The sequence below is a fragment of the Molothrus aeneus genome, unplaced genomic scaffold (assembly GCF_037042795.1).
Source record: "Molothrus aeneus isolate 106 unplaced genomic scaffold, BPBGC_Maene_1.0 scaffold_34, whole genome shotgun sequence".
Lineage (NCBI taxonomy): Eukaryota > Metazoa > Chordata > Aves > Passeriformes > Icteridae > Molothrus > Molothrus aeneus.
The window spans coordinates 431,449-457,304 of NW_027099005.1; the positions used below are offsets into that span (position 1 = coordinate 431,449).

Here is a 25,856-nt window from a genome sequence, read left to right on the forward strand (position 1 = left end):
TTCATTGAAAGCCACTGGGAGCACAGCTCCTTATTGACACCGTTTGGGGCCATAGCAAGAGACAAAAAACAAGAAATGGCACAAACAATGGTTCTGTTTGTGAACAAGATTAATATACTACAACAAAGGTAAAAAACACCCACAACCAAAAAAAAGAAAAGGAATTATTACAGATGACTTATATTACAATGACTTCAAAAAATTGGCAAGTAGTTTAATGTTTCTGAAACTGTCCAGTCATCAGTGTCCGCACTGCAGCCTTGAGCTTCTGCTTCCTCAGGCTGTAGATGAGGGGATTCAGGGCTGGAGGCACCACCGAGTACAGAATGGACACTCCCAGATCCAGGGATGGGGAGGAGATGGAGGGGGGCTTCAGGTAGGCAAAAAAGCCAGTGCTGAGAAACAGGGAGACCACGGCCAGGTGAGGGAGGCAGGTGGAAAAGGCTTTGTGCCGTCCCTGCTCAGAGGGGATCCTCAGCACAGCCCTGAAGATCTGCACATAGGAGAAAACAATGAACACAAAACAGCCAAAAGCTAAACAGACACCAAGCAATGAAATCCAAATTTTTCTGAAGGTGGAGCGTGAGCAGGAGAGCTTGAGGATCTGTGGGATTTCACAGAAGAACTGGCCCAGGGCATTGCCCTGGCACAGGGGCAGGGAAAATGTATTGGCTGTGTTCAACAGAGCATTGAGAAAGCCACTGGCCCAGGCAGCTGCTGCCATGTGGGCACAAGCTCTGCTGCCCAGGAGGGTCCCATAGTGCAGGGGTTTGCAGATGGACACGTAGCGGTCGTAGCACATGATGGTCAGGAGGAAATACTCTGCTGCAATGAAAAAGGCAAAGAAGAAAACCTGTGCAGCACATGCTGAGTAGGAGATGGTGCTGGTGTCCCAGAGGGAATTGTGCATGGCTTTGGGGACAGTGGTGCAGATGGAGCCCAGGTCGCTGAGGGCCAGGTTGAGCAGGAAGAAGAACATGGGCGTGTGCAGGTGGTGGCCGCAGGCTACGGCGCTGATGATGAGGCCGTTGCCCAGGAGGGCAGCCAGGGAGATGCCCAGCAAGAGGCAGAAGTGCAGGAGCTGCAGCTGCCGTGTGTCTGCCAATGCCAGCAGGAGGAAGTGCCTGATGGAGCTGCTGTTGGACATTGCTTCACTCTGGCCATGGTGGACTGTTGAAACAAGACATTGACAAGCTCTTTGAGTCAATCCTATGGAGTTATTTTAGGAATTCCCTTAAAACTACTTCTCTACCTGTGCGGAAACCTCACTCAGCCTTTTTATATTTGAGCTTGGCTTTATGCTCCTGAGTTCCTGCCTCATCTTCAGCATTGCTCTCAGCCTGAACCCTGGGAAGACCAGAAGGAAAACAGGGCTCCCTGTGTCTCAGTGCAGTCAGACCTGCTGGTCCCCACACAGGTGCCCTTTGCCCATTTCACCTCCCTCTATTTCAGGGTGATCGAACATAAAACAAGCTTGAAAAATAAAGTGGCATTTTTAAAGACTCCAGCTTTAAAGTCAGTTTCTCTAAACCCTTCTCTCTTTCCCTGTGCATCTGAACAGGAACGGATACCAAGGGTCGGTCTGGCTCTCTGCTGCCTGGAGTTGTGCCTGCTGGGAACTGTTTCTCTCTATACAAGTCCTGTCCCTGCCAGTGCTGCCAGAGCCCAGCCCAGCCCTGGGGGCTCAGCTCTGCCCTGCAGACCCCTCCCAGCACAGGGCACTGCCCAGGGGCATCTCCCTGGCAGCAGGGCCTTAAGGGCAGGCCAGACAAACAGAGATGCTGCAAGCCAAGGTGCTGCTGCTGCTGTCTGTAGGGAGAGGAGGCTGAGGAGGCACTTTCTGAGGGAGATCTGAGGCCCATCTGCTGATGCCCAGGGTGACAGTGCAGGAGGCTCAGTGACACAGCCAAAGCTGACAGCCCCTTTGCCTTCCCTTTAGGAGAAAGCTGAGAGCAGCCCTGGCCATGCAGCACCATCTCCAGAGCAGGAGGAATCTGCCCTGATGGGGGTGGCTCCTTGAACCTGGAACTTCTCCCCTGCAGCGTCCATGGGGAGCTGCCAGGCAGGCTGAGAGCTGCCCCTGGCAGGTGGCACATGCCCTGGGCTGGCCAAGAGCCCTGAGGGCTGCAGGAGCTGCTCTGCAGGACAGCCCTGGGCAGCCCTGGCTGCAGCCCCAGCTTCAGCCCCTGCAGCCGTCCCTGGCAGCAGGAGCCGTCCTGCCCTGTCCCTCTGACGGTGCCCAGGGCAGCCCCGCTCTGCAGCACATCCTCCTCCTCCTCCTCCTGCTCCTCCTGCTCCTCCTGTGCCACAGAGAAACTGGGAGAGTCCTCCTGACACATCCCCCAGGCTCTGGGGTCTGCTGGCTTCAGGAGATCCCTCCAGGAGCACAGGGGACATTGCCCTGCACCCACACACTCACCATGCACAGGGCTGTGAAGATCTTTCCCCAGGTGAAGTCTCAGCTCAATGTCTTCCCAATCCTGATTGCCTTCAGCCTGTCTCTGCCTGGCTCCTGTCCCCTCAGTGCCTGCAGGCAGAGCCCTCAGCCCTGCTGGGCTGGGAGAGGAGCTGGCCCTGGGAAGAGCTGTTCCTTTAAAGCTCAGCAGCACAGACACAGCACAAGGACTTTAATGAGCCTCTCAGGGATTTGTGGTTGTTTACATCAGACTCAGTCTCTGAGAGTGTCTTCAAAAAACTTCTCAAGAACTCAAACTTAAATTAAAACTCTGAAATTTCTTGAAGTTTTAATGGGTTCCACTGAGGGACACAACTGAGAAAATGTCCCCAGGTTCCAGTTAGAGCAGAAGACTGCAGGCAGTGATGACAGCTGGGGACAAAGAAGGCCAAGGTGTCTCTGGTGCTGAGCAAAGATGGATGTGTTTGAGGAATGCCAAGGGCCAAGGCCTGAGCCCCAGGGCCTGGCCAGGCAGATCCTGTCCCTCCCTCCTTGCTCAGGGCTCTTGCCAGGATGGGCACTGGCATGTGGGGATGTGCAATGCCAAGGGCAGGAGCATGGGGCGGCCCCTGCCAGGCTGCTGAGCAGGGACAAGGAGGCCATGAGGCCCCAGGCCTGCAAGGGTCACTTGTCTCCTGCTCCTGCCTCAGTGCTTTCCTTTTTATGGAAAAGAACCATCCCTCCTTCCCAGGCACCCTTGGTGGGAAAACAGGACTCCCATACAACTAACTAATATGATTAAGCTGAAGCCATTGATTGTTTACATTATGCACTTATTTATGCATTCTAACTCTACTGCATACACTGATCACGCATCTCTTCATTGGTGCCTCTCTCTTGTCCTTGTGTTCTGCACTCACTTCTCTGGGTATGTCTTTGGTTACAGTCCAGGTGGTTCACAGCCCTCTGTTATCTAGTTCTTGTGGTCTTGGTATTCTGTTTCTCAGCATTTTCTTTCTTCATTTAGCACAGTTTATGTCTAAGTAACCTTGGTGAATTCCAGAGGGCTCTGATAAGAATAACTACAAGCAATATGGCTGGTGCACAGTGTGGCCTAAGTTGTTCAGATACATTGCTACAACTCCCCCTTCTTCTTCTTTCACCAGCCAAACCCTTTTCACTGTATTTTCTACCAAGTGGGTCACCAATATCACTATGCATGGAATAGCTCAAAGCAATATAATAATAACTACTAGTAATAACAAAGCTCCCTTTAAGGGATCTTTCAATCATCCAGTTCTTCCCCATCCCTCAAACCATTCATCCAAGCCCCAATCATTCAGAGTCAATTTCTTCCTGTTGTCTTGTAGTTGTTTGAGTTTCCTATGAATGGATGTAGACTGGCCAGAGAGATTCATACAACACATTCCTTCAAAATCCTCACACCTGTGCCCATGTGCTAACAGCAAAAAATCTATAGCAGCTCTATTTTGCAGTGTGCCATGTCTAATACTATCTACATCAGTGAGCATTTGATTTAAAATAGCTGAACTTGTGTTCAGTGTGGGAATCCACAAAATCAGAGGGTTTTTTGGAAAGCTGCAAAAGGCAGGCCTCAGAGACAGCAGGACTGTGATTAGAGCTAAGCAGTAGCCATGAGATTGGTCAGCAGAAAAAATATTTAAAAAGTAGAAAAGCAAGGACAAATAGAACAATGGTCTGTGTATTAACGCTTGTCTAGAAAAAGTCTCTAAGCTACAGAAGAGTTTTTCTAGCAAGATATTAGGAAGTTTGAAGCTTAATAATGGAGCTCTGTGCATTGTGTTTTAAGGCTTACAAGCAGGTATTGTATTTAAAATAAGCAAGCATTGTTTTAAACAAAGGTACCTGTGCTTATTGTGGTTGGATAGAACTACTGTCAATATGCTTTTGCTTTGTGGGATTGGTCAAAATACTTTTAAAGTAAGTTGTAACATTGAGTTCTTTGTCTGCTGCCAAGGACACGAGCTGCTGGCATCTTCCCATTCTCATAACCATGTAATGAGACTGATGCTGGAAAATAAAACAGCTCAAGGCACATTCCTCAGCAGCCCGGTCCCGTTTGTGATTTGTACATAGCCCCTGGCTCTCTCTATACAAGACAGACTGTGCAAAGTACTTTATGCTATGAATTTCATGAATTGCTCTCAAAAAGGACCAAACCCCTCTGTCTTAAGGCACTTTCATAACAACATGTACACACACCTCAAAGAAAGACCTCCAGTACTTGACCAGAATCATGAATCTAAAATTATTGAAGGGCCATACCCTCTCGCTATGTGGGGGAGAGGATATGCTTGTGTTTCTACAGATACAGGACCCCGGTGGATTCCCAGAAGATTTATCAGTAGACCACAGATCTGAAGACGACCCCTCGAATGAACACAAAGTCAGCTCCCTCTCCCACCATGCCACAGAAGCAGCTTTCTCTTGGAGATGGAGAAAAAAGAAATTCATATATCCAAACATTGTGGCAAGGACACTCATCGCACGTAGATACATCCCACTGACAACATCCATGTCAATCTCAAATGCAGACACACCCCTGCCTTTTCCACCATCCCTCTACCAGTGACCCTTTATCCCTACCCCCTCCCTCTTTCCCCTCTTGAAACTGCTCCTTTTTCCCTCCCTCAAACTTCCCTTAACAAAAGAGAAGGGTGTGATTGGGAGGAGTTGGGAAGAACTATAGGGGGAACTTAAAAATATTTAAGAATGTCTTAAAATAAGTCAACTAATGTGTGTTTTTACCGTACACAAGTGAAAACTACCCAGTGGGAAAGAAGAAGTATGATTCTTTCTGTCACACCCTCCAGGGCACCCCACAGCAGTACCAGTGCCATCGTTGTCATCGTCTTTATCAGCGCCCTCATCTGTATCCAAGTGACCACCGGCTGGATCGTCCCTCAGCCAAAACAAAACATCTGGGTCACTTTGGCAAAGTCATTAAAGCAAGACAATCTTTGCATGGCCATTGGAAGCGTAGACGGTCCGCTCTTAACATGCCTGGTGGGAGTCCCCTTGTCACCAAATGACCGCCCGTATGTAGGTAAGAAACCCAACCCCATGGACACCTGGGACGAGTGGATGAAGATCCTCCCACACCATGTCTCCACAGGGCTTGCTTTTCCAGGCCCAGGATGGTGTTCTGGGCAGTGGTGTGAGGCACAGGGTCGGTCTCCAGCCATCCCATGGTGGCTTCCACCATGGTCAGCACGTAGCGCTTGCCCTGGCGTGTCTGGGGCAGTGGGATGGAGCCAATCTGCCAGGCCTCCCCATACTTGTACTTGGACCACCGCCCACCATACGACAGGGGCTTCACCTGCTGGGCCTGCTTGATGGCAGCACACGTCTCACAGTCATGGATAACCTGAGAAATACTGTCCATGGTTAGATCCACCCCTCGGTCTCGTGCCCACTTACAGGTGGCGTCTCTGCCCTGATGACCTGAGGCATCATGGGCCCATTGAGCTGGGAACAACTCCCCCGTATGTTGCCAATCTAAGTCTATCTTTGGCACCTCTATCTTTGCAGCCTGACCTACCTGCATGTTGTTTTGGTGTTCCTCACTAGCCCGACTCTTGGGGACATGGGCATCTCAATGGCAGACTTTCACAGGTAGCTTCTCCAACCAAGAAGCAATGTCTTTCAATTCATCAGCAGCCCAGATTGATTTTCCTCTATGCTGCCAGTTGGACTTTTTCCACCTTTCCAGCCAACCTCACAGATCACTGGCTATCATCCATGAATCGATATAAAAGGTATCGTTTTGGCCCCTTCTCTCTTTCAGCAATGTCCAGGGCCATCTGAATGGCTTTGAGTTCAGTAAATTGACTTGATCCACCTTCTCCTTTGGTAGCTTGTGCAATCTGTCGTGTGGGGCTCCATACAGCTGCTTTCCATTTCCAGTTCATCCCTACAATGTGTCAGGAGCCATCAGTGAAAAGAGCGTAGTGTGTTTCCTCTGCTGGTAGTTGGTTGTACGGTGGAGCTTCCTCAGCCCGTGTCACTTGTACCTGCTCCTCTTTGTCAGTGAGACCAAAGTTTTCACCTTCCAGCCAGTTTGTATTTATCTCCAAAATCCCAAGGTGATTCAGGTTTCCAATACAGGCACGCTGTGTGATCAGAGCAACCCATTTGCCCCATGTGGTGTCAGTGGTGTGGTGGGTACAGAGAACCTTTCTTTTAAACATCCAGCCGAGCACCGGTAGTCGGGGTGCCAGGAGGAGTTGTGCTTCTGTGCCAATCACCTCCGAGGTCCCTAGAACTCCTTCATAGGCAGCCAAGATTTCCTTCTCAGTGGGAGTGTAGTTGGCTTTGGATCCTCTGTAACTTCGGCTCCAGAATCCCAGTGATCGGCCTTGAGTCTCCCCAGGCACCTTCTGCCAAAGGCTCCAGGACAAGCTATTGTTCCTGGCTGCAGAGTAGAGCACGTTCTTCACCTCTGCTCCTGTCCTGACTGGGCCAAGGGCTACTGCATGAGCGATCTCCTGCTTGATCTGAGCAAAGGCTGGTTGCTGCTCAGGGCCCCAGTGGAACTCGTTCTTCTTGCAGGGGACCAGGTGGAGAGGGCTCACCATCTGGCTGTACTCAGGAATGTGCATTCTCCAAAAACCTATGGCTAAGAAAGCTTGTGTTTCCTTCTTGCTGGTCGGTGGAGACATTGTTGTGATCTTACTGATTACCTTGGTGGGAATCTGACGCCATCCATCTTGCCACTTCACTCCCAGAAGCTGGATCTCTCGGGCGGGTCCTTTGACTTTGCTCTTCTTGATGGTGAAGCCAGCTTCCAGCAGAATCGGGATGATCCTCTCTCCTTTCTCAAACACTTCCATTGCCATGTTCCCCCACACAATGATGTCCTTGATGTACTGCAGGTGTTCTGGAGCCTCACCCTTTTCCAGCGCAGCCTGGATCAGTCCATGGCAGATGGTGGGGCTGTGCTTCCACCCCTGGGGCAGTCGGTTCCAGGTGTACTGCACGCCCCTCCAGGTGAAAGCAAACTGAGGCCTGCATTCTGCTGCCAGAGGAATGGAGACAAACACGTTAGCAATGTCTATAGTGGCAAAGCACTTTGCTGCCTTGGACTCCAGCTCGTACTGGAGTTCCAGCATGTCCGGCACAGCTGCGCTCAGCGGTGGAGTCACTTCATTCAAGGCATGATAGTCCACAATCAATCTCCATTCTCTGTCAGATTGTGCACAGGCCAGATGGGGCTGTTGAAGGGTGAGTCTGATTTGCTGAGCACCCCTTGGCTCTCCAGCTCACGGATCATTCTGTGGATGGGGATCACGGCATCTCAATTCGTTGCTATTTCACCTTGACTTGGCATTTTCCTATCTTTAAGCCTCTTCCCTCCGTCGAGCCCTAGCAGGCTCGGAGCCTGCTACAGATCACGGCATCTCAATTTGTTCAACACTGCCAGTGGTGCACCGTCGAGGTGACAATTGGTACTCGTTGCTCTTCCACCCTCAGTAGTCCTACTGCAGATGAGTGTTCTGATAGTCCAGGCAAGGTGTTCAACTGCTTAATGTTCTCTGCCTCTACCGCAGCTATTCCAAAAGCCCACCCGAGTCCCTTGGGGTGTTTGTGAAGCCATTCTGGAAGAAGTGTATGCCCAGAATACGCGGGGCCTCTGGGCCAGTCACAATAGGATGTTTCTGCCACTCCTTCACAGTCAGGCTCACCTCAGCTCCCAACAGGGTCAATTGCTGTGATCCCCCCGTCACCCCAGCAATGGAAACAGGTTCTGCCCCACCATGTCCCGAGGGCATTAGGGTACACTGCACACCAGTATCAACTAAGGCGTTGTATTTTTGTGGCTCTGATGTGCCAGGCCATCGGATCCACACCATCCAGAAAATCCGGTATTCCTGTGCCTCTCCCTGGCTAGAGGCAGGACCCACCCTAGCCCTGGTTATTATTTCTTTCCTGGGCATACATGGTAGAGGTTCCTTCAAGGGGATCTGACAGATCACACCTGGCAGCTCGGTCATGGGAGGTGTGGGCTGCCTTCACTTTAGTGGAACTCCCTCAGTTAGTGTTTCCCTCCTTGAGCTGATGCACCCATGCTGCCAGGAGAGAAGTGGATTTCCCATCCCACCTTCCCATGTCTTCCCCATGGTCACGCAGGAAGAACTACAGGTTGGCTCATTGGGTGTACCCTCTCTCTCTAGCTAGGGGATGTTGGGCTCTGACTTTGGGGCCTGTAACCTGCACTGGTGCCAAACTCATCTTCCTCATCTCCTCCTTCATCTCTCTCATTGTAGGAAACATATGTTTGTGCTGTTCTTGTGAGCCAGGGAAGGCTTCCTGAAGATCAGGAAAGCCCCGTATCTCTCTGGAGGAAGGTACCAATGCTATCACCATGACACCATGGAGAAAGAGCGAGAGTTAGAAGATAGGGACTTTAGTTGGCTCTCAGAGTGACATGGATCCTTGTTCACCTACTGAGAACTTTGTTTCTTTCTTATGACCAATGGGCAGTGAATGTGTCTGTTCAGTAAATGTAAATATCTTGACAGAGTATAACAGCAACATGTTGCTATAATAAATCTCTCTTGCACCCTTCTGATGGAGTCGTGGTACTTTGTGCTGTGTCGTGGCCTATATCGGCATCTGGTGGCCCTGCCATGATTGCAACAGGACTGTAAAAAAGGAAAGACAAAAGAGAGAAAAAGTTGAAAGGTACCCTAAAAACGAGTGAAGGCAGCAAGGACGCTGCGGAGGTCCGGACCTAATTCAGACGTCTGATTCGAGGTAAGTGACTGGGAAAAATAATGGGAAATAATTTATTAAATGAGGAAAAGGCTGTTTTGTCCATGTGGAAGGCTTTATTGAAAAGGAAATATGTTCAAGCTTCTGATTATGCTCTTGGTAGTTTACTGACATGGTGTAAACCACATACTTTGAAGCTGATGCCGACACTGCCTTCAGTGTCCGGGCATGGAAAAAGGTTGGGAAGAGACTATGGGAAGAGATATCTAAGGGGTATAAGACAGTTGTTGATTTGGCTGCTACCTGGAGACTGTTGTATAAGGTGTTGAAGGTGTAATATATGTTATGAAATAATTCATGCTTATAGAGAGAACGTATTTTATAAGACTGTGAAATCCAAACGAGTCTCTGACCACCAGCAGCCCAGAGGCAGACATCTACTTGGAATCTCAAGGTTCCTGAAGGCAGCAGGAGAACAATACCCAGTTAACTTATGAATAGACGTGTCCAGCGCGATGATTGCTGCTATCCCGAGTGATCGGAAGATGCCCGAGGACGATCATTGCCCAACTGATACAATCGATCAAGATAGCAGAAGTTGCCAGAAAAATACATCTGAATAGACGACTTCCCCAGACGCAATTAACGCCGGCTATTGACCAGGAAACAGCGATTGTCCAGCTCTGCACAGTGAAAGAAACTGTCTGGAATATGCAGTTACAAAAGAAATCAGGACTCCTCTGCCTCAGGCATAACAAACTGTATAAAACAGCCCCGCAAGAAGTGGTGCTCGTGAACAGGGGAAGGTCTGATGCGATAGAGGTCAGATCCAGGTTCACCCAGCGCCGACCCTGGGCTCGACACTTTCTCTTTGGCTCTGGGGTTTTTGAGGACCGTATTTTGGTCATGGAAAAAAAAAATCTTTTTCACATTTTGATAAATTTGGCTTTTTGATTGATCATTTATAACAAAGGAACGGGAAGCAGAACAAGATAGAGGAGAGGAATTGGAGGAAGAGGAATTAGAGCAAGAAACTGAAGTAGAGGAACAGGAGGAAGTTGAGGCTGAGCCTGTCCATGTATCTCCCCCTGAAGAGCCTGCTGCAGTTGCTGTGGAGGTTCCCCCAGGGTTTGCTATCATGAGAATCAAACGGCAGGCTGAGACTGCTCCTTGGTACTCATCTCCAACAGACTGCTGAGTGTATGTTAAACCTGTGTTAAACTGCTCAGCAGTTGGTTGAACTGAGTACCAAACCAAAGTATCTTGCGCCTGCACAGCAATTAGCCAAAATGAAGTTCCAGAAGAAGCCAAGTGAAAAACAGGCTGGGTCCTTGGCCCTTCTGTCTCTCCCTGGGCCGTTTGCTCCCCTGCTCCCCTCTCACCCTCCCGTGGATCAGTTGCTCCCCACCACCCCCAGCTTTCCCTTGAGCCGTCCGCCCCTCCTCTGCCCTCCTTCGAGTCCTCTGCCTCCACTCCAGCCCCAGCTGAGCCATCTGGCCTGCCCCTCCCTCCTGAACTGGTTGAACACAAGCAATTTTTAACATTGCGTCCTTCTTTCTCTAGTGATAGTTCTGACGGTGAACTGCCGGTTATAAGTACACCTAAAAAGACGCAGGAATCTGTTTCTGTTAGCCGTCGGAGCAGATCCAGGCCTGCTGTTTCTTGGACTCTGCCTCCCTGCCAGGTGGCTGTGACTCCTTGACACCCTTTGCAATTCTGGGAGCATGTGAGAATGAAAGCAGCTGAAGTGGGAGATTGGAATTTGTTAGAGAAAATAGGTGCATCTAAAAGGATGGAGATGGCTTCTGCTGCTTCTGGTGGGCCTGTGGCTTTTCCTGTTTTCAAAGCTGTTCCTAATTCGGGACAAGAAGATAGCCATCAGGGTTTTGCATGGAGGGATCTCCAGTCAAAAGTAGATCAGTATGGTGTTAACGCTTCGCAGGTGATGCAAGTGATTCGTGTTCTAAATGCTGATGTACTTGCACCTCATGATATTGCTCACCTTGCTACGATTCTGTTTCAGCCAGTGCAGTATGGTGTGTTTCAAGCTACCTGGAAACAAATGGTTGAAAGAGCAGCATTGGACAATGTGCAGTTACCTCAGCAGGATCCATGTCACGCTGTGGGAGCTGATGCCTTGCTGGGCAATGGACCATTCTCTAACCCGGATTTGCAGGCAAGATGGGACCCCCTGGTTCTGGCATAGGCCCAGCAGCTGGGTATGAGTGTCACCATGATATTTTCTGAAAAATCCTCTTTGCCCAGGATTTTCTCCTGGGAAGCTGAGAAGCCTCAGAGAGGAATGAAAACAATAATTATCTGATTGATGCTCCTGTGTTTGCTGCTTTGGAATGTGGCTTGAACATTGTTTACTAACAGGTGAATGTTTGATTGGTTCCATGTGAATTGTTTTAATTTAATGACCAATCATGGTCCAACTGTGTTGAGGCTCTGAGGAGTCATGGGGTTTTATCATCATTCTTTTCTAGCCTTCTGATGTATCCTTTCTCTATAGTTTAGTATCGTTTTAGTATATAATTTCTTTCCATAAAATATAATGTCATAAAATAATAAATCAGCCCTCTGAGAACATGGAGTCAAATTCTCATCTCTCAGCTCGTCCTGGGGACCTCACAAACACCACACATGAGTGCTTTACTCCAAACAATGGAAATGGCAGCTCCTAAACCAAGGTTTATTACCATCCAGCAAGGGGTGAAGGAACCTTTTCTGCAGTTTGTGGAGAGGGTTGCTGCAGCCCTTGAGAAGCAAGTAGAAGAAGATAAGCTCAGGCAAATTTTATGCAGACAGCCTGGGACAACGCAAACAAAGACTGCAGGTGAATTACTGATTCTTTAGCGGGAGGTCCCCCACTGTCTGATCTTGTAGTTGCTTGCTCAAAGGTTGGTTCGGTTGAGCATAAAATGGCTGCTTTGGCTGAAGTAATGAAATCTTCACCCAGATGTTCTGCTTGTGAAGAATCGGGGCATGTGAAGACACAATGCCCTCAAACTGCTGGACGATGTGTACACTCCAGTTGGTTTGGTTATTGCTCTGGAGAAAGTTCAAAGGCAGATGCCTTGGAAATATTTGGGGTTGATAATCACCAATACACAAATTGTGCCTCAACCTGTAAAATTGGACATTGATATTAAAACTGCTGTTGACATACAGAAATTAGTTGGTGCAATAGATTGGCTTAGGCCATACTTGGGGATAACCAATCATCAACTTCAACCTTTGTATGACTTACTATCCGGGATAACTTCCTCTACCGATGAGAGACATTTGACTGCTGCAGCAAAAAAGGCTGTAGAAGGTGTTGAATTGCCCTTGACATCTAAATTTGTTACCAGGACAGAGTTTCTCTTGGTGTGCAATTATTTATTTTGAGAGATGATGAAATACCATGCAGATTGTAGTCTCAATGGAATGATAAATGGGAAGACAAATTGCATATTTTGGAGTGGATATTTTTTGTCTTTCAGGTCCCGAAAAACAGCTCCAGGCCTGTATGAGCTTTTTGCAGACATCATTATCAAAGGTCGCAGACGCTGCCATGAGATCTTAGGCCGTGCTCCTGTAACTATTGTCATACCGGTACAACAATGGTATTTTGAGTGGTGTTTTCAAAACAATCATGAGCTGCAATCTGCCTTATCTTCCTTTACAGGTCAAATAGCATATCATTTACCTTCTCATCCTCTTTTGGATTTCACTAAGAAGATTCCCTTTCAGGGGAAACAATTTTGCTCTTCTGTGCCAATGGAAGGTGCCACAGTTTTTACAGATAGATCAGGGAAAACTGGAAAAACTGCTGTAGCCTGGAAGAAGAATGACTGCTGGGAATATGGGTTCAACAAGGGTCTTTTAATTAGTTGAACTTTGTGTCGTACTTTTGGCCTTTACCTTATTTCCTAATTCCATCAATATAGTTGCTGATTCTGTTTATGTTTCTAATTCAGTGAAACAGTTGGATCAAACTGTGTTGTGTAATGTAAAGGAGAAACCATTATTTGTTATGTTGTTAAAATTGTGGACTGTTATTCGTAATCGAAAGCATTCTTATTTTATTATGCATATCCATAGCCATACATTGCTACCTGGATTCTTTGTTGAAGGTAGCGCCTATGTGGATTCCCTTGTGGCTGCCTCAGCAGTAAAAACGGTGCCTAATGTGTTACAGCAAGCTGTTCTATCTCACCAATTTTTTCATCAGGGTGCTCAGGCACCATGGCAGCAATTTAAGTTATCACACAGCGAAGCAAAGTCAATTATTTCTTCTTGCCCTGATTGTCATATGGCTCATGTTTCACAATATTACAGAACTAATCCTAGAGGCTTACTCCCTTTGCAAGGATGGCAAACAGATGTTACAAAAATGCCTGAATTTGGCAGTCTAAAGTATGTTCATGTTAAAATTGACGCTTTTTCTCATGCCATGGTTGCTTCAGCATTGGCAGGTGAAACAGCTCGGGGTGTTATTCGTCATTTTTGCCACGCCTTTTCCATCTTAGGCGTTCCATCACATGTAAAAACAGATAATGGCCCGGCGTGTGTTTCAAAGAAATTGCAAGTGTTTTTTCGTGCCTGGGGTGTTGATCATTCCACTGGTATTCGACAGGCCAAGCAATTATTGAACGTGCTCATGGTGTGTTGAAACGACAGGTACAAAAAAAAAGGGGGAATGCAGAGGGAGTCACCTCAAGTGAGATTAGATAAAACTGTTTATGTCTTAAACTTTCTACATCCTTTACCTGACTTAGAATTGTCTCCTATATTCTATCATTTTTTGTCTTTGAATGCAAAACAGCCAAACTTTCAGAAAGGTATTAATGTATGGGTAAAAGATTTAATCACGGGAAAGTGGACTGGCCCAGTGGAATTAGTAAAATGGAGAAGAGGATATGCATGTGTTTTAACAGGAAATGGCTCTCGTTGGGTCTCTGCCCGTTGTGTTAAACCTTATTTGGAGCACACAGGAAAGGACAGGATGGGTGGTTCTACAGTGGAAGCAAAATGAGTAGGCAATTGCATTGGTTATTAGGTGGATGGAAGCATGGACCCTCAAGGAATGTGTGGTAAAGATGGTAATTCGAGACAGAGTAAAGGGAGTTACAGGCTTACCCTGAAAATACAAAATTTATGTTAGTGGGTGTTACTTTTGCTTCTTTTCCTTGAATTGTCTTACAGAGAGGTTGGTAGTACTGAGAAATGTGTCTTGTACCATTTCCTTTTGCAGGGCACCGACAATGCCAAAAATAGGGGAATTTGATGTACCTAAGGGAGAAGTGTTGCCTTTGCAGAGGGGTTGAATTAGTAGCTGAACTCCAAACTTTGAGCAACTAGGTTGGTTGCCCATTATGATAGCAACAACCAGTTGTAAAGTTAAGTGGATGCTACTTGGTCCTAAGTGGTGACTAGGCAGATGACTTGGTCTCTGACTCTGTGTGGGTGAAAGTTATTTGACTAGAGGTGAAGGTGTCATTCTGCTACAAATGTGTCATCTGGAAATTGCAAGGTCTGTAATGGTATTTGAAGATCTATTTTTTATGTGCCTTGTTTGTATATGAATGTTAAGATTGTGAGGGTGTGTGTTGTGGGTTGGGTAGAAGTTGGTCAGTTGTAAGTGAATGAAGAATGGATGCTCTGTCTGCTTGGATTTTTGCAAGGGCCCTGCAGAAGTCCTTAGCAGTTGTTTTTGTGGGTCAAATACAAAAAGGGGGAATTATAGGAAAAACATTTTTGTGCTGTTGCTGTAAGCCAGTGAAGGCTTCCTGAAGATAAGGAAAGCCCCACAACTCTCTCGAGGAAGGTACCAAGGCTATCAGCATGGCAACGTGAAGAACGAGAGAGTTACAATATATGGACTTTAGTTGGCTCACAGAGTGACGTGGCTCCTTTTCACCTATTGAGAACTTTGTTTATTTTTCATGACCAATGGGCAGTGTATGTGTTTGTTAAGTAAATATAATAATCTTGTAAAGCTATAAAGGCAACCTGTTGCTTTAATAAATCTCTCTTATACAGCCTTCTGATCTGAGTCCTGGTGCTTGTGCCATGTCGTGCTCTATAGTGATACCTCATCTCCTCTTTAGGGCCTTGATCACAGCAGAGACAGGAGCCTCCATGAGGCCATTGATCACACTCTCACAATTTCTAAGCTTGTTGGTGACAGAGCCCACCGTCTCTCGGTTGTTATTGGCATTAATCATTGCAATGAAGGTGGTGTATTGAGATGGCCCCAGATTTGACAGACTCCACAGCATTTGCCCTGTGCACTGACCTTGTCAGGGTCATTATCATGCTGTCCATCCCTCCCAAAGAGTACCTCCAACACTGCCACTTCTCTCAGCTGTTGGATCCCTTCCTCGAGGATCTTCCAGCACATTCTATGGTGCTGCTCCTGCATTCTCTCCCTGTGGACAAACCTCTCTCTCACACTCAATAAAAGCTGCTCCCAGAGACAAAGGGACCCTAGCTCCCTTACAAAAATCTGATTCATACCTGAGTCTTGGGTCAAGGGTCCCAAATTCCTTGCCTCACCACCATCCAGTTGCAGGCCTGTACCCATAAGGTCCCAGACCCGGAGTAACCAGGTTGTATAAGCCTCACGTCCCCGTCATACAATGTCTTTGTGCAGATTACAGAGACTTTTGTACATCAGGGACTCGGTGATGATCTCAACCGTTGGCTCCCCTGCGGGTTGTGAGGGGCCTCCATTCTTAGCCTTTTCTAGGGTGATCTGATTTCATCTTAGACCTCCTTGTTTCCACAGGGGCGACTGCTGCTGGCTGTGACTGCCCTTGCAGTTCAGCTGGAACCTGGATGGTTGTAACATCTGTGGGTTCACTGCTGCACCATCAGACTCTCCCTCTTTGGGGCAGTGGGAGGGTTTCTCACCAGCTGGGGAAATGTGCTCCTTCAGCATCTGGCCCATCTCCTTCACCAGAGCCCCCACCCAGTCTGGGTGGTTCATTTCTGAGCTGGGCTGTGGGGAAGGGTCAGCCTCTGGGGCAGCAGCATCCCTTGTCTCTGGGGTAGGTGCCAGGGTGGTTATCCAGGTTAATCTTCCCTTATCTCTGAATGCTAAATAGAACAGGCCTATCAGCAACACCAACCACTGTATGATATCATTAGCATTTAGAGTGGATCTGAGCCCTTTGAAAACTGGTGAGGCAGACCCAAAGAGCTGGGTGAAGGGTTGGGAGAAAATTTCCTCTGGTGTAATCTCCTTACAGTGGGTACCATTATTAAAGTAACCCCCAAAAAATACAGTTAGTGTGTGATAGCTCTGAATCCATGTGCCTGCCTTCCAGCAGAAGTTAAAGATCCATGAATTCATCACCTCATTTAAGCCATAAAGCAAACTGGATAACAGCCACAGCAGCCTTAGTTATGGTTAGCCTGTGTTCCAGGCATGGCCGGGGTGCTCCTGATGGGGCAGAAGGAAGAGCTCCAGGCCCTCTGTGAGGCTGATGAGGGCAGTGGGCTGTCAGCGGGGGCTGGCCGGGCGAGCTGCAGTGCCTGGGCAGGGAGCTGCAATCCCTGCCCCGGCTGCGGTGGCTTCGCTCCTTGTGTGGACCAGGGGTGGCGTGGGCAGAGCACACGGAGATTCCAGGGACATGGGTGAGGGGATTCATGGCCAGCACCTTGCAGCTGATCCCCTTGGCCCCTCCTCTCTTGTGGCCATGGCAAGAGCTGGGTGGGATGGCCCTGGCAGAAAGGTCTCCATGGATTCCTGCAGATCCGGGTTCTGACCATGGCTCTGTTCCTCTCTCTTCCAGCCCTTCAAGCCCTGAGTGAAGACAACAGCCCCTCCCACATAAGCACATTTGTTCAGGTGATGTTCGAGGGAAGAGCTGCAGAACAACTTCCATCTGCTGGCTCAGAAGAACCAGTGTCTCTTGAAGACCTCCAGATCCCTTGGAAGGTGAGAGCACCTGGAGACCAGAGGAGACCAGCTGGAGCTGCAGGCACAGCTGATGATTGGCACAGCTGAGCCTGGGGAAGCTCCCATAGCTCCTGCCTTCTCCCTCCCTGTTGACAGCTCCCTCTCTCCAGCCCTCAGACCCTGCCTGTGGTAGTTGGTGTTTTACAGTTGTTTTAACATAAAAGTTAGATTTCCTGTGTTAGTCAGTTATAATGGTTTCTTCCATGTACCCCATTTTGTTCCCCCTAACGGTTCAGTCCTAAGTTGTTCACCACAAAGTTTTCTGCCACTTGTCTGCCCATCAGTGTGTCAGTCTCCCTGCTCCTCCCCTCATTCCCTTAGAAGCCCTTGTCAATCTCAGCTGTACTACCCCTTACTCTTGTCAGTCTCTGTAGTCACTCCCCTTGTATTCCTAAATGTTCTGTGTCAGTTAGCTATGTCTCGATTGTTGATTGGTTTGTGAGGCTTCTTCCCTCCCCTGAATGATCCTTATTGGAGTTGCTGAGTGATGTGTTCCTCCCCTAAGATCCCCCCATTGGGTGAGAGTTGTATCCACTCCTTGTACCATCCCCTCTTTAAAAATGCTAGTCGGACCCATTTGCTTTGTTAACCCATCTGGGCTTAACAGAGAGCTTTGGGTGTGCCTAAGAGCAAATGAAGCAGTAGCACGGTGCCCGAGACTCGGACGCGTGACCGTGCCAGTGCCCAGAGCGCTGTCAGGCAGTGCCGGGATCCCGGGTGTGGTTCTGGTCCCCACAACCAAGGAATGGCAGCCGCAGGCTCAGACCCAGTCAGAAAGCCAACCAAGTGAGACCAGAGGGAGGACACCCTTCCAGGTTCTCTTGGGCATGGCCACAAAACAGCCCCTGCTGCTCCTTCCTCCGCCTGTGTTTGGGCTGTGCTGGTGGCAGAGCCAGCCAGGTTGTGCTCTGCGTTCCAAAGCCTGTTGAGAGCGGGCATGAAAAGCGCTGTGTGCACAGCAGAGTCCTGGAAGGTGCTGGCAAGAGCGTCCTGCAGGGACAGGGCTCTGGGCTCTGGCTGGGAACAGCCTGGTTTTGCTGCTGTGAGCGCAGGCAGGAGCTGAGGCAGGTGAAGAGGCAGCGGGCAGCTTGTGTTTGTAGAGGGCCAGGGGCTGCACATCTGAACCTCCCCCTGGACACTCACTTGGGGGAATACGAGCTAGAGCTGGAGTGCCTGTCCTGAAAGGACCTGGAGTCATTCAGCCCTGCCAGCTTTTCTAAAGAGTGTGTTGGTGTTCCCCAGGAAAGCTACACATTTGGGGAAATGCCTTTGGAGGAAAGGGGCTTGCTTCTCAAGGAAAGTGCTTCCCAGGGAGCTCCCAGTGAGGTAGGTGCAAGTGTCCCCCTTTGGCTCTCTGTGCTCCTCTCAGTCCTTGAGGCCCCTTGCACTTGGCAGAGGGGCAGGGCAAGGGAGAAGGCTGTGAAGAGCAGGTTTGGCATCTGCCTGGACCTGCAGAGACCAACCCAAGCACCTGCAGCAGGGTGTGTTCCCCCCTTTGGACAGAGGTGTGAGCAGGAGCATCTCTGTCCAACCACAAGCCCCAAAGCTCTCTTTGAGAGCTGTGAATTAAAAAGCTGTGAATTTACACACACACTTTTCACATCTTCCCTGTCTGCTGTGTTTCAACTCTTGGCAATGTGCATTTGCCTCCTGCTTGGTGGAAGCTGCTGTTCCCCAGGGCTGGCACAGAGCTGGGCTGTGTGGGCCAGGCAGCGTGGAGAGCCTTGGCTGATCTTGGTGTGTCCCTGGCCTCACAAAAGGCTTGGAAGGTTTGCCTCCCAAGGCATCCTGCTCATTGGCTCTCCCTGTGCATCTTGGAGAGAGCAAGGTGGGCATTTCTGGCAGCTGGGCATCAGCAGGCCTCCAAATGGGGGCGTGTTGTGAAGCGAGCCCAGCTGAGATACCTGAGAGGAGCCCAGTGCTCCTTGCTCCCCTCTGCTGACACGTGAGCGTTTGTCTGTTTTTGGGATGGCCCTGGCTGTGTCAGGGGTGCTACGTGGACACGAGACAGCAGGTCCTGTCCTGCTGGGTCCCAGCAGTGCCTCGCAGCAGCCCTGCACCCACGTCAGGATGCTGGCCAAGAGAGGCCCTGGAAGCTGAGGCAGCTGATTTTAAGCTTGTGCAGGAGCCTACAGGTCAAGGGTAATGGTGTTCCCTTGGGATATAGCAGTCCTGAGGGCTCTTCCTCAATCAAAGAAATCGGCAGACAAATGCATTGTCTGCCAAAAGCCCTTTTATTGACTTGGCAGGAGGACAGGTGTCTGCACCCCACTAAAATGTTTCTCTGCCACGTATAAATTTCAGTGGGTTGATGTAGGAATTGTATCAAAAATACCATCCATTTTTAAACTGCTGAGATGATTCGATAGGCAAGGGGTTAGAAGTACATTGTGTCAGATTCCTAGACTTGAAGCTGATGTCCAGGCACTGGCCAGGAGCGCTCTCGGTGCCCTAAAGCAGCACAAAGTCTTCCTCATGGCTTCCCTGCACTGCGCTGATTCCCCACTTGCCCTTAGTTCTTCTGGCAGACTATGTCTAAAGCTTCTGTCAAGTCACTCTCTTGTCAAGTTAGGCCTGCCATGTTTTTCTTATGCTAGCTGGTGCTAAGGACTTATTTCTGTCTGTGCTAAGCACTTGTTTACTAATGTGAATTGCTTGTGCTTACTTATGTCAAACCAAGGCCTTGTTCCATTGCCAAAGGTGCCTGAGGCCCCCTGCTCCTTGTGGCACCAGTTGCTTTGCTGTGGGATGTTCTGCCTCCCTGGAGAGTAAAGAGGGAGCTGGAGAAAGAGCTGGCCAGGCTGCTCTGGATCCTTTCCCAGCAGCCCTGGCTGAGTGGAGCAGTGCGAGCTGAGCGCAGAGGTGCCCATGGAACAGCCGTGCCCAGGAAGGCTCGGTGGGAAGGGTGATCCAGGAACCACAGGCCTGGCAGCCTGAGCTGTCACCGGGGAAGGCCTTGGAGCAGATCCTCCTGAGTGCCAGCCCACGGCATGTGCAGGGAGCCAGGGCGTCTGCTGGAGGCTGGGAAAGCTCTGCGGAGGGACAGGGACAGCTGGGGGTCCTGGTGGGGTGTTGAGGGCTTCTGTGTGGGAGTTTGGGGGGTTGGTGTTGCTGGGTGTTGGAGAAGGCGTTGTCTGGAAGGTGAGAGGTCTAGGCTGGAATTTGAGTCAGTCTGAAGGCAGCATCTGTGCTTTGGCACAGCTTTGGTTACAGAGGGCAGAAAGAATATCTGTGACTTTTACTCTTCATGGTCCTGATTCTCCTGCAGGGAACAAGAGGGGAGAGCTGTACTTTACTGGCCACTTAGATATCTGTACCAGGGGGAGGATTAGCCCCTTTGCCATCTACTCATTTGCTTGGGCTACTTTTGTAACACTGAGTGGACCTTCATTACTTGAGAGCTTTTATTCCTTAAGAGAATTAGGATATTATCATCCCTTTCATAGGAAACTGTTTGCAAACCAAAGAATGGCCTTTTGTTTGCCTCTGTGTAGTGTTATGTTCTGTAAAGTGACTCTCAGTGGATGATGTTAAGGCAAATGAGTTGCTGCTTTGAGAAGGGAAGCAAAATTCCAAGTCTTCACCTTCTCAGGCCATCCCAATAAATTTCGGAACTTTGCAACTTTTTAGAACTACTTGAGTTGAGCAATGGGAAGTAAAGATTTCCTGAACTGAGGATTCTTAAATGCCAGGTTCTTCTGTGCCTTTGCCACTAAGGTGTTTCTGTGCTGAAGGAAATGACTTCAATGAGAAAATAATTTCAGCATGGAGTAAGAGACCAAGTGTTGCCAGCAGTTGCTCCAGGTGCTGCTGCCAACAGCCCCTGCAGGAAGGAGCACAGCCCCCAATGCACGTGGGCTTTGGCTCCCTGTGGCACAGAAGCCCCCCGGGGGCACAGGTCTCTGGGGCAGGAGATGGGCACCAGCGCTGCCAGGGCTCGGGGGGTGGCAGCTCTGCTTGGGCAGGGACTCTGCCACACCTGCTGATGTCAGCGCTGCCCAGGCCCCAGGGGTCAGAGCAGCATTCGTGCCCTGGCCCACATGTTCCCTGTCCGTGTCACACCCCTGGGTTTAGGATGGCCACCAGCTGGGACGTGTCCCAAGGAGGCCGTGCCAGCTTCTGTGGAAGGTCCTGTGCCCTTCCCAGCGGGGCTGCATCAGCAGCCCTGGGGCTCCTTCTGCTGCCCTGAGCCTGCAGAGCAGGGCAGTGTTTGCTGATGGTTTGAGCTGTTCCTAAAGACCCTGTTGGGCTGTCTTAGACACTTGGTGTGAGTGATTTCTTCCAACCTGAGCCCCTTTGGCTGGGCTGGGGGCGGCCCCAAGGCAGGGGGCAGTGTGTGCAGGGGTCCTTTGTGACACGCTGCAGCACGGTCACCATGACATGGAACGGGTGTCCAAGGGCCCTTTGTGACACGTGGGAAAAAGAAGCTTGCCCGGCTGCTGGGAACAGGCAACGGGGCAGAACGGGACAGAGCGGTGCTGTCAGGAGCCCCCGCACAACGCTCTCGTTCCTGTCTGACCCGCAGCCTTTCCCAGGCGTTATTCCTGCAGCTGAGCTCGAGTCCAGACCACGGGACTTGGTGACCCGTGGCCTTGCCGAGGCTTCTCTTCTGCAGCTGCTCTCGAGGGCAGAGCGTGGCACTTGGTGCCCCAGAGGCATCTCCCATCCCTGCCACCAGTGCCCTCGAGGCCCCACCACAATCCTTGACAGGAATCTCCTGTCCTTGGGGCAGGAGCCCTGGAGACCAGAGTGCAGGACTTGCTGTCCTGTAGCCTTCCTGAGGCTTCTGTCTTGAAGGTGCCTTCCAGGCACAACTGCAGGACGGGCTGACTCGGAGCTTTTCCCAGGCATCTCTCCTGCAAGTAGCCACAAATCCAGCCACTAACATGGAGCAGAGACCCCCGAGAGCACCCAAGGTGGCCTGGGGGGAACAGGAGGAAGAAGGCCCTGCAGCTGTCCCAGCATGGGAAACCAAAGAGGTGGTGCCGTTTGAGCTGCCGCAGGAGGGTGAGGGCCAGAGCTGGGCCACAGGCTTGGTGTCTGCAGCCAGCTTGGCACCTTTGCATCCCATCCCATCCCATCCTATCCCATCCCATCCCATCCCATCCCATCCCATCCCATCCCATCCCATCCCATCCCATCCCATCCCATCCCATCCCATCCCATCCCTCCCATCCCATCCCATGCAATCGCATTGCATCCCAACCCATCCCATCTCCTGGGGATGTTCCCACGGACAGAATGGAATAGGGATGAAGAAGACATGGAGCAGAGAGACCCAAGAGTGCCCAAGCTGCTCACGGTGGAGGAGGAGGAAGAAGGCCGTGGACCTGCTCCAACACAGGAAACCAAAGAGGAGGTGACACTCGGGCTGCCACAGGAGGGTGAGTGCCAGAGCTGGGCCACAGGGTGGGTGCCTGCAGCCAGCTTGGCACCTTTGCATCCCATCCCATCCCATCCCATCCCATTCCATCCCATCCCATCCCATCCCCTGGGCCATGCCCATGGACAGGACAGAAAAGGGGCCGGGCAGACACCCCGCAGGGGCCGTGCTCCATCCCCTGGGGCATCCCGGGGCTCTCCCTGCCTGGGGAGCGCAGGGCTGGGCTGTGTTCTCCGGCCTCTCCCGCAGCCCCTCAGTTCTGGCTGTGCTCGCTCTTTGCCAGGTGCAGCCCTGGAGCGCACACAAGAGCAGGAGCCCGCCCGTGGCCTCTTCCGCAGAACAGCGCAGGTACCTGCAGCCATCCTCACCTGGGCTGGGCTTGCTGGCATCGCGCTTGGAGCATTCCCTGCAACATCCCTGGCTTCTTGCCCTTCTCCTACAGCTGGTTTGCAAATTCATGAGGAGAATTAGGGAGGAAGAGACCAGCACCATGGACAGTGGGCTCAGAGCCTATTCGCACATCTTCAAAACTAAGACCAGTGCTGCTCTGCTGGATATGCTGGTAGAGGAGGGCTTTTCCAACCCAAAGCAAGTAAGCAGCCTGTGGCCAGGCTTTGATCCTCCCAGGAATTGCTTGCTCTCCCAAGCCATGCCTGCTGGTCACTGGAACTCTTGGAGGCCATGGCAGCGTGGTGGCACGGGAAGCACTTGTCTGGAGAAGCTGGGCACATTCCTCCCTCTGGCCGCTTTCCAAGTGTCTCCGTGCCTTCCCCAGGTGCCCGCCCTGGTCAGGTACATCCACCAGTGGCTCCTGGCCAATCAGTTTGCTGAGCACAGGCTGAACAGGAGCCTGCTGGATCTGACGGAAGCACAGCCCGCTGACGTAGTCGTGACGCTCCTGCGTGTGGCCCCATCCTGTGACAGGTATGGGGCCCACCTGCCCAGAGGGCTGAGGGCTCCCCAGCCCATCAGCCTGTACAGCCTGGCCCAGGTGTCCGAGCAACAGAGAGTTCCAGGGCCCTCTGGCTGCTCCCTTTGCCAGCCCTGGCATGTCAGGCCTCGAGCCTGCTGCCATGCTCCCTCGCTGCCCCTCAGGGGCCTGTCCCCACAGGCCTGGGCTGCCTGGGTGCTGCTGGCCAGTGGCAGTGGGCAGAGGCAGAGCTGGCAGCCAGCTCAGGTCCCCACTGCTGCCCAGGCCCCCGTGCTGTGTCTGAGACCCCCCTGAGACAGAGCTCTAACCCCACAGAGCTGCTTTCACCATGTGGAAGAGCATCATGTGCTCGCCCAGGACTGCAGAGGCAACGCTGCTGATCCTCCTGCATGTGCTGGGCAGCTGGCCCAAGCACAGCACGTGCACCTCCGACGGGGACAAAACGGGTGTCTTTGTCCTGGCTGTGAGTTTCTCTAACTGGCCTTTGCTGGCCCCAAGGCCGCCTCTCCAGCAGCTCTCCATCCCCGTTCCCCCACTGCATCTCCCTGCTGCAGGCGCTGTGCTGAAACCTGGCCCAGGGGCAGCTCCAGGCCCAGCAGGCCCCGTGCTCCCCCTGCCAAGGTCTCTCCGGGCCTCTCCCTGCCAAGCTCAGGCCCTGCCACACGGACACCTGGGCACTGAGTGCTGTCTCGGGGCGCTTTGTCCTTTGCAGGCAACCGTGGTGATGTGGAAGATCCTCCAGGTGCCCTGTGTCCCACATATGGTGACGGTCTATTTCCCCCGCCTCTTTGTGCATCTGCTCTTCCAAGTGTTCCTCAGCACTCTGGATATGCCAGAGGAGGTCGATGCCTTCTGGAAGGGATGCCAGGAGGAATACGGCCTTGCCACCAGCCCCAACAGGTGCTCCATCCCACTCCTCCTGTCCCTGCCATGTCCCTGGGCAGGAGCCAGCACTCGCAGCGTCACCTGGGCTTTGCTGTGCACGCAGGTTTGCAGTGCGGACCCTGAAGTCCCTGCTCTGCCGCATGCAGCACGAGGATGTGGTGGTGGCAATTGAACGCAAACATGGCTGGGACACGCTGTTGTGTGCTGACACCCACCACTATGCCGTGGCTCTGCTGGCCAGGTGAGAGCCCCTTCTCCCCACAGCCTCTGACATTTGTGCTGCGGGCCCAGGGAGCTCCACACAGTCCCCGAGTCGTGGGCCAGCGGGCCTTGTCACCAAGGGATGGCCAAGCAGACTGGAAAAGGCTGGCAGAGGAGGCTGCCCAGCAGGAGCTGCCTCCCAAATAGCCCAGGGCCCCTTGCAGGATGCTGGGGAAAGAGCAGAGCTCTGGCTGTCAGTCCTGGCAGAGCTTTGTCCCCCTAGCCCACAGGCTTGGCTCCTTTTTCTCCTGCCAGGGAGATGTGCTGTGTCTCCATCCCCTTGTGCTCCCGCATCGCTCGCTACCTGCTGCGGCTGCTCAGCACACAGGAGCCACGCTGGGAGCTGCCCGCCCTGGCCTTCCTTGTGGAGGTGAGCCTGATGGCCAGCGCTGCCTGGCTGAGCTGCCTCCCAGCTCTCTGCCCTCTGGGAGCCGCAGCTGCCTGGGATGGTGCCCGTGCCCTGTGCTGCTGCCCGGGCCCAGGCCTGTGCGGCTCCAGGCTGCTGCCGGCCGGCTCCCCTGTCACTGCCCTGTGCCTTTCAGGTCCTCCAGTTCCTGGACTTGAGTCAGCGTGGTGCTAACAGAGTCCTGCAAATCTTGTCAAGGCAGCTGCAGAGCGAGTGCAGAGAGAGGTGTCGCCTGGCGCTCAGGGCCCTTCTCGAGCTCATTGAGGAGCCCTTCATGGTGAGAAGGGGGCAGCGGCTGAGGCTGAGCTGGGGAATGCAGTCACTTGGGCTTGGCAGGGCTTTGGGTGCTGGGGCAGCTGCTCCCAGCTCTCCTGCCTCCCAGTTCAGCTGCCCCAGTGCTTCGGGAAAGGCCTTTGGCCTCTGGGCCCTGCGGCAGCAGGATGGCATTTCACAAACTTGTCTTCCACACAGACCAAAAGAATGTGGAGCCTGACTGAAAGTCTTGTGCAGTTCCTGTGGGACGCAGATGGAGAGATAGTTAGCATGACAGTCATGCTACTGAGCTTTATTATCTTGGACAATGACACACTGATGCCCGGCCCCATCACACTGCAGCTGCTTGAGGCGCTCCTGCCACTCTTTGACCACGTAAGGCTCACTGCCCCTAGCCACGGCCACTGGCTGCTGCCCGCACACTGTGTCCTGTGCATTTGCAGGCCTGCGCCAAGCTGAGCCCCGTGCAGCCGCAATGCTGAGGTCTTTGTTTCTTGCTTCCATACAGAACAATTGGCAGGTGCAGCTGCTCTCCATCCTGCTCTTCCGAACATTGGTGACTCTTCCAGAAAGGGAAAATGAAAAAAAGGCCCTGAAGACACCCCTGCACCA

The 25,856-nt window shown here is 51.5% G+C and overlaps 1 protein-coding gene across 1 annotated transcript; it reads right to left on the reverse strand.

The window, feature by feature from the left end:
• Positions 1 to 214: 214 nt before the first annotated feature.
• On the reverse strand, positions 215 to 1,147 carry LOC136570422 (olfactory receptor 14A16-like). The gene has a single exon (XM_066570898.1). It carries the CDS (start codon positions 1,145 to 1,147, stop codon positions 215 to 217), a length of 933 nt encoding a protein of 310 aa, XP_066426995.1.
• Between the last annotated feature and the right edge of the window lie 24,709 nt (positions 1,148 to 25,856).

Bases quoted from the DNA above. Each gene is read 5' to 3' on its own strand.
- LOC136570422 (XM_066570898.1), bottom strand. From the start codon at position 1,147: ATGTCCAACAGCAGCTCCATCAGGCACTTCCTCCTGCTGGCATTGGCA.